Source organism: Takifugu rubripes, chromosome 14, assembly GCF_901000725.2.
Source record: "Takifugu rubripes chromosome 14, fTakRub1.2, whole genome shotgun sequence".
Lineage (NCBI taxonomy): Eukaryota > Metazoa > Chordata > Actinopteri > Tetraodontiformes > Tetraodontidae > Takifugu > Takifugu rubripes.
The window spans coordinates 10703828-10711846 of record NC_042298.1 but is presented as its reverse complement, the minus strand read 5'-3'; the positions used below and the strand labels follow the sequence as shown (position 1 = coordinate 10711846).

At 43.3% G+C, this 8019-nt stretch overlaps 2 protein-coding genes and 1 non-coding gene across 3 annotated transcripts; 1 reads left to right on the top strand and 2 right to left on the bottom strand.

Annotated features, from left to right (window-relative positions):
* Nucleotides 1-35: 35 nt before the first annotated feature.
* Nucleotides 36-107, bottom strand: trnae-uuc (transfer RNA glutamic acid (anticodon UUC)). Its single transcript has one exon. It is a non-coding gene; the product is annotated as a tRNA-Glu (tRNA).
* A 616-nt stretch (nucleotides 108-723) lies between these two features.
* On the top strand, nucleotides 724-3471 carry ube2a (ubiquitin-conjugating enzyme E2A (RAD6 homolog)). The gene is made up of 6 exons (XM_003970557.3): nucleotides 724-930; nucleotides 1995-2075; nucleotides 2173-2198; nucleotides 2303-2392; nucleotides 2480-2568; nucleotides 2647-3471. Exons 1-6 carry the CDS (start codon nucleotides 887-889, stop codon nucleotides 2773-2775), a joined length of 459 nt encoding a protein of 152 aa, XP_003970606.1. The 5' UTR covers nucleotides 724-886; the 3' UTR covers nucleotides 2776-3471.
* Nucleotides 3472-3822: 351 nt separating this feature from the next.
* On the bottom strand, nucleotides 3823-7525 carry nkrf (NFKB repressing factor). Its single transcript, XM_003970556.3, has 3 exons — nucleotides 7128-7525; nucleotides 6694-6824; nucleotides 3823-6243 (listed from the first exon to the last, which is right to left on the bottom strand). The coding sequence occupies exons 2-3, from the start codon at nucleotides 6782-6784 to the stop codon at nucleotides 4034-4036; spliced, it is 2301 nt and encodes a 766-aa protein (XP_003970605.1). The 5' UTR covers nucleotides 6785-6824; nucleotides 7128-7525; the 3' UTR covers nucleotides 3823-4033.
* Between the last annotated feature and the right edge of the window lie 494 nt (nucleotides 7526-8019).

Below are 8019 nucleotides of genomic sequence, written 5' to 3'. Positions count from 1 at the left end.
CTTGTTGTGGGAATAAGTTAAGAAAAAAGACTTAGTTCCCATACCGGGAGTCGAACCCGGGCCGCCTGGGTGAAAACCAGGAATCCTAACCGCTAGACCATATGGGACCTCGAAATCGCTGTGTGTAAACAAAACTTCTAAAGTAGTGTTAATATGACGCCTATGAGTAGGTATTTACATTACTATAATTGGCCACCTTGATCGTTCTCTGGAAAAACTGTCTTCTGGGAAAAACTGTCTTGCTATGTAGTGGTTTTGGTCATTTTCAACGTTGCAAATGTCAAGTGTTGACTGTTAAACAACGCTTCCCTCTGGTGGCCTTTTAGCATAAATGTAGATGGCCGACAACCACAAATAAATTCTAGTTGTTGTCAGTCAGAACTTTATTCCACGCCAGTTGTTTAAGTACATTAACATATACATTTATGTTTAAACCTAAGAATAGCTATGAAGAGCACAGATAACAGAAGAACCAAGAGAAGAATAAAACACTTTCGACTGCATTCTAAATATGGTTGCTAGCGGTGCTAAACAAGTGACGTCATTTGCTGGAACAACACAAGTATCAAAACGGGGTGTATTTGTTTTATACGTTAAAATTCCCTGATCATCGCCACAGAACAACTACAATAATATATTATGCAACACGACTTTAAATTACAATAGCACTGTGTACGTGGCGATATAACTGACCAAGTTAGAGTCTAACTATGTTAATGTCTTCTTGAAATCGAAGTGGTATCGCCCTTCGACTAGCAGGGGTAGCCAAATAATTTGACAAATCGTTGCTAGCCAGCTAGGACTTAATATTATACGCCGATCAAAAGACATTTACATCTGGCCTGTTAACGTCTATGCTTAGGACTTAAAGTTAATCTGTAATAGAATGTCAACTCCAGCAAGACGACGTTTAATGAGAGACTTTAAACGGTAAGCGAAAGAACACATTAGTTCTTTAGCTCAGGTTAGCCTTTTACCTTTAGCCTCTCGGCATACAACGTCATCATCGAACAATGAGTCCGATTAATATCTAAACTTATTAAGGTCTTAGTAAGGTGTTCTTAAGTAGGTCGGGATTTCATTTGGTTGTTTTCAGTGATTATCAGCAAATGGTCGCTACAGAATTGACAATTATACTAGTAGGAAGCGCAGACATCATCGGCGTTAGCAAGACAGCCAGTAACATTAGCAAAGTTGATATTGTGTAACAACTTAGTACCTGGTTCGGTTGATCAAACTGATCTTTCGGTTTTCTGTTTAGGATCAAATTAAGGTTTCTTATACACTCATAGGAACTTATTTGCCCCCCATCACGATCTTTGTAGGGTGTATAAATTCCGGGTTAGAAGAGCTATTTTCGTGGGGCTAATTGCCTCTAAAGACTAGATTACAGATCGAGATAGATCTACAATTTCCTTGGAAGGTTACTCTTTCCATCCTGAATTCACTACGTTCTCACGAAGAGTGTTTAAAATGGGCACTTAAAAACCTGTAAGACTGACCTACATCACCTGACAGGAAATTAACAAAAAATGTAGAAGTTGTAAAGAATGTAAAGCCGTACTCCACATCTTTACTAGTTTAGTGCTCCAAAATGGCACAAAGAGCAGGTTCTCGATGCAAAATGAGTCCTAATCAGACCTCTAAAATTCAGGGCGACCTACTTCAATTGTATCTCACCTTCATGGCCTGTTTAAATTTTAGTGGAGGTTGTTTTCTCTCAGGGTGAATTAGGAGGAAGGACAGAACATTTACTGAGAATGATTTTTAGATGTTATAATCAATGAGGCCCTTGATGGCTGCTTAATCCTCAGGATAATCTACCATCTGTCATGACCCCGGAGACACTAGGGCTCCTGTCCAAGGCGTCCTCACTTACCATGAAAACCTGTAGGCAATTAAGAAAAGTATATAGAAACAGAAAGGGACACGTTAACATTTTGCTTCACAAAGAGACTAATTAACTTTCTTTCATGTGTGTCTCATTGTGTTAGGCTGCAAGAAGATCCTCCAGCTGGAGTTAGTGGTGCCCCCTCAGAAAATAATATTATGGTATGGAATGCTGTCATTTTTGGGTGAGTGGAGTTTTTTTTTTATTGCCATCTTTGAGGTGTTAAGGTTTGTGGAAGTGTTTTGTTTTTGCATGAAATAATAGTGTTGTTTGAATTTCAGCCCAGAAGGAACACCTTTTGAAGATGGTGAGTGTTTCAGACAGCTTTGCAACAAAATCATTTATTATATTCAGAACTCTCTATGTATTTCTAGTTAATGCTTATCTATGTTTTCACGTTACTTCTTTTAGGAACCTTCAAACTTACCATTGAATTTACAGAGGAATATCCAAATAAACCTCCAACAGTGCGATTTATCTCTAAAATGTTTCATCCAAATGGTAAGTCGCCATGACCGGAAACATAGTCCCGACTCCACGATTGCATTGTGATTGGAACTGCAGGAGTCACTGTTTTGTGTATTGCAGTGTATGCAGATGGCAGCATATGCTTAGATATACTTCAGAATCGTTGGAGTCCAACTTACGATGTTTCTTCGATCTTAACATCTATACAGGTAATTGGAAGCTTCTGTTTAGATCACCTATACGCTTTCTCACAAACTGACCCCTGCTATTAACTGTTGCGTTAACAGTCCTTACTGGATGAGCCAAACCCAAACAGTCCGGCGAACAGCCAAGCAGCCCAGCTCTACCAGGAAAACAAACGGGAGTACGAGAAGAGGGTTTCTGCCATCGTTGAACAGAGCTGGTGTGACTGTTGACCCCCGTTGTTGTTCATGTATGAACATTTCGGTTCAGAATCAAGAAACCACCAATCAAGAAATGACCTATCTCGCAGAAAAAAGAAAAAAAAATTACACATTTTAAATTCTTCAACTTGGTATATTTGTCCCTTAACTGTTGCTAAGTTTGTATGCTGTTGTGTTTTGGCATTAATGCCAGCTGAATGCTGTTGTTGGGCAATAGCATGTGTGTTTTCTAAGTTAATGTACCTTGTTATAGCCGGGTTACTTGCTCACGCCCCGCCTTTCTAAAAATCCAATGGCCCGTCTGGCTTTTCACATTTCCCACCCGTTTCTCATGTGAACCGATTAGACGACACGGTGAGTTTATGTGCTTGATGTGTAGACATTTCATATCAGGTCTTTCTGCTGTTTTAGTGTCCGCAAATTCAGTTCTTTTTAGGGGGTTAAAAATAATCTGGCATAGACATCCAACAGGCCGAGGTATATTTAAAATGTATTTAAAAAGCTATGTCTTTTTAAATGTAAAAATAATTAAATATATGTCCCTCTTCCAGACACAGTATTTAGTGCTCTTTTCAGACCCTTCTAAGCTGTTATACTGGGGTGATTTCACTCTTAAACAGGAATGCATTGGTTTTCAGATTAAGAAACTTTGCACCGGTAACCCATGTAACGAACTGTACATTTTCTTGTAAATAAAATACATATACAACAGTTGTCGCCTCTAACAGTTTTAATTTGTTCAGTTAGTTGGACTGTGAAAACAGGCAGGGATGGTAATGGTCACATACACCAGCAAGTGTGACAGTATAACAAATCACAGCTTTATTCCTCCTGTGGATGCAGCCGGTAGAACCATCGGGCTGCTGCCAGTTAAAGACGTTGTGCATCAGTTTCAGTACGCTGAGGCAGGTGAACCTAACTCCTCTTTATTTCTGTTAACGCCTCAGTCGGCTTCACGGTTACAAAGTGGCGCTGGAAATCGATTCCGCCTGGTCCCTGAAGTGGCCGCAAAACAGTGAATTTCAGTCTTTAAAGCCATTTTGTGAAATCCTGAAATGATTTTTTTTTTTTTTTTTTTTTTTTTTTACAATTGGGGTTTTACCGCAGCACAGATAACAAGCTTGTGCAAAAAAGATACATATTTTACAACCAAAGGTAAACAAAAATAAAAATCCAAAGGATTTTTTAAATTTTTTTTAAAAAAAAGGGATAAATAATGGACTCATTTATGCCTCCGAGTTTGACGCATGGGTTTGATTACAGCGAGGGTTTAATGAGAGGCCTGAGGCTTGATCAGTTCATACCGTCCCACTTGTCCTTCCTGTAAAAGCTGACCGATGAGCTGGTCCGTTTTGACTCTACGACTGACGATGAGGAACCTTTGCCGGCCCTGTCCGTAAGACTTGCTTCTCAGGCCGTACTTCTGAGAAATCTGGTGGATCTGCTTGCGTTCGTCGTTGGTGAGGTCGGTAGAGAAGCGGAGGTCGTCCTGGCGTTCTGAAACGGCATAGTTACGAATGACGCCCTCGATGTCACGTTTGTCTAGCTGGTGTCCGCTTTTGTCCATGTCCATCCCCAGTCCTTCTCTGGAGAACTGCTCTTTAATTCTGATGGGTTCCGCGATCCCTTCCCCGTCTCGCCCGAGCCCGCCTCCTTTCCAGCCCATTTTGCGCAGCAGCTGATTCCCGATGTTGTCTTCCTTAATCTCCTGCTTTGTGGTCTCTTCCCCGGAGCGAGCGAGGATCTGGGACCGTGATATGGCATCGCTGTGGCCTTCCTTTCTTAGGTTGGACTTGACTACCGCCTGCGTCAGTCTCAGCGTGGCTAAAGCCTCGTTTGCCGCAATGTGTTTGACGAGTTTCTTGGGCCCGATTCCTGCAGCCACGTACTGCCCTTCCAAGTAAACCTCACACCTCCAGCGATGGTCAGGCAGGACGGTGAACTTGTACTCTGCTGTCACTTTGTTAAACTGAGCCGTGTCATTAATGATGCAGATTGCATTTTCGGAGTTTTCCAAGATAATCAAGTCGCTGAGTTGCTTCCTCCTATTAACCAGTTGACCAAATCGCCCCCCAGAGTCTGCCTGGTGGTGTCCTCTGGGGATGTGTGGCGACTGTTGCTGCTGCCGTTCCGCCTGGTTGGCGCGAAGCTTCTTCACTGCTTCCACTGCTGCTGCATGCTTTGAGCCTTTTTTAGTGCCCGTCCCCTGCGCCACCAGTTCGTCCTGCACAAAGACGCTACACAGCCAAAAGCTGCTGTTAGGCAGCAGGTCAAATTTGTAGTCAATCTTCATGCGATTAAAAGCGGCGGAGTTGTTCAGGATGCAGATGGCGTCGTGAGCATTGTCCATAACCACAAACTCAGTCCAGTGCTTCCGCCTGTCGGGCTCATACTGCCCCTTGGAGCTGGGCGTCGGCTTTTCCTCGGGGTTGCGCAGAGCAGGTACGAAAACAGGGGTCGGGCCATGCGCCTGGCACACAACAATGTCGTTGACTATCGAGTGTCTGTACTTGCGTGGCACCACGCGCACCTCGACTGGTTTGAGGAAGAGTTTGACAGCCTGCTCAGAGGCCCGGTCCCTGGCTCCGTTTTTACTGCCAGAGTAGCCAGTCGCCAGATACACACCCTGGCATCTCAGCTCACAGGCGTAACCATCAGTAGGGACTTTCCTGTTTTTGGGGAGGTCAGCCTGAGGTATGTCCTTCAGATTGACGTAAATGTACTCTGGATTCGTCTTGCAGGCCTGAATACTGCGGCTCAACATGAAATTGTAATTCGGCGACTCACTTCCGGTCATAAACACTGGGTCCAAAAAAGCAACAGAAAGCGCTGAAGCTACTCTGTGAATCAGAATTTGCTTCTCCTCCAGCACTGACTGTGACACCTGAACTGATGAATTTCCTGACTGGAAAGTGGTGGGACTGCTGCTGCCCGGACTGGTGTAGACTCTTGAGAAAGGCCTGTTCGACGACGGCCAGTCCTGATGTCCATACCCCAAACCATGGCGCCCAGAGTCCCTGGCTCCTGATCGGGTTCCTCCATTATAGCCATTGTATCTGTGTGGCTGAGGAAAGGAATCTGAATTCCGGGAGTTGTGGGCTTCATACTTGTGTATATAGTCCTGATGTGTTTTGACCATGAAATTGGTGGTGGAGCCATATCCTCCATAACCGAGACCACTTGTGCTACCAGGAAAATCCTCCCTGTCTCTATGGGAACCCCAAGAGTCATATGAAGATGTTCTGGCAAACCCAGACCTTAAAGATGAGACGTCCTGAGCTCTGCCGGCGCTGCCGTAGGACAGGTGGTCAAACTCCCAGTTTCTGATACCGTAGGACTCACTCCTCCGCTGCTCCTTGTCGTTCTCTTTCTCATCTACACGACTTCCTCCACTGCTTCCACCACTGACAAAGTTTACTGGCTCAAATCGAAGTCTGGGACCAAATTTTGACACAGACATTTTTGTCATGGGCTCACCTCCTAGAACGAGAGTTAGAGAGAAAAGAAAAAGCTAACTTATCAAATTGTACCTGGATGCGGATGAAAAAGATTTTTGGGCCACATGGAAGGAGCAATACTCCCACATTAAATGTGACAGTATATTTAGGCTTTTTAGTGATCGATGGAGGATTTCATATGTCCTAACAGGATTCATAGACATACAGCATAAACACTTTTTATATATTTTATAAATACATGAGCATGGTAAAAATGTCTCATAATAAAACAACTGCATTCTGTCCCTTTTTTTCATGAATTAGTAAAAACGATCTTCCCTCAAAGTCTATTTAAATGGAGAAACTGAAACTACATGTGTCACACTTAAGTCATAAAAAAACAGATAAAATGGAAAAAGCTTTCAGAATAAAGTCAATCCGAGTAAACAAACAAACAAAGCAACATTAGAACACGTGATGTACAGGGACTCACTGCCATCAGAAGAAAAGGGCCGCTTCTTTGCTTCAGAACATGATCTCGGGTCAAATGAGGGCATCTCGCCAGTGCAAGTCTCTTTTGCCATTACCAGTACGGGCCCAGTCAAAACCAGGCCATACCTGTTTCTGGGGGGTGGAAATAAATCACTTTTAAGCAACACGCACATATCTGAACATATTTGATTCTGAGCAGATCCCAAACACCATCTGCAGGACGTCAAAAAGTCGCACGGGATACAAAAAGCTATTGGACTGCTGCAAACAAGGATCAGCCCTGTTAAGCATCCGTGCATTTAAATGATGGTAACAGAATTCGTTTTGATTTTAAACATATTAAACCGCATTGGTGACGCAGTCTTTTAGCACGTCTATCCCAGCATCCCAGCTGTCATCGTTTACTTTACATACAGCAATCGGCATTGTCCTTACCTTAAGGTGCAGCCTTTGTCCCGATATATTTATGCTCTTCCGCTTAGAACGACACACTTTTTATGACAGTTGGCTGTCACTTACAAGCTACGAGCAATAAAACAGACAACGTAGGTGGAAACCGGTGCTGCTAGCACTGGCTAGCTAACAAATCCAAATCACTTCTAACAACTCGGCAATGCTGTTTCGCAATAGATTCGAATCGCAATTGGATGCAATTAATATGTAATTCTGCATCGTCGAAGTAGAGTTTTTAAGTTTGACATATTAAATAGTTACATGTCTACGCCAAAGGCGCTGAAAACACCCCTTAAGCTAACTCAAAGGAAGCGTCCATTTTCTGGACGAGCTACAGTAAAATCATGGCGTCCTGGTCTGGCAGTGACATTACCCAGAATCCCTTGCTGCAGCGGGATGCTGGAGGTTTGTTAAAATGGGAATAAAAAGCAGGAATGTGTTCTGTGATGAAGATCAGAAGGTGATCTGGAGTTGGTCCTAGAGGATTACACTGGCCAAGAGTGGGGGACAAGGTGGGGGGAGTTTGAACGTAGGCCAAAACAGTAAAAAGGAAGAATTATTCAGGAAACCTGGAAGAGTGAAGTGTTCAGAAGGAGGGATCCGGGCTGTTCGGACAAAGGGTTTAATGGAAGAGGTTCAGTTTATCTTCGGGTTCAAAGGAGAGGATGAGCATATCAACATTGTTGAGAGAACTAAGAAAGAATTGGGGGGGGGGGGGCAGTGGAAATGGCAGAAGTCTTTAGTTGATAGTCTGCACAACAGAAAGCACATAACTAAAACAAGGAACGTGGGTATGTTTTTAAGAAAGAGGTGTGTGTGTGTGTGTGTGTGTGTGTGTGTGTGTGTGTGTGTGTGTGTGTGTGTGTGTGTGTGT

Bases quoted from the DNA above. Each gene is read 5' to 3' on its own strand.
- ube2a (XM_003970557.3), top strand. From the start codon at position 887: ATGTCAACTCCAGCAAGACGACGTTTAATGAGAGACTTTAAACG. The intron at 931-1,994 runs GTAAGCGAAAGA...TCATTGTGTTAG, and splicing joins TTAATGAGAGACTTTAAACG to GCTGCAAGAAGATCCTCCAG. The intron at 2,199-2,302 runs GTGAGTGTTTCA...TACTTCTTTTAG, and splicing joins AGGAACACCTTTTGAAGATG to GAACCTTCAAACTTACCATT.
- nkrf (XM_003970556.3), bottom strand. From the start codon at position 6,784: ATGGCAAAAGAGACTTGCACTGGCGAGATGCCCTCATTTGACCCGAGA. The intron at 6,244-6,693 runs GTGAGTCCCTGT...CTCTCGTTCTAG, and splicing joins GCCCTTTTCTTCTGATGGCA to GAGGTGAGCCCATGACAAAA.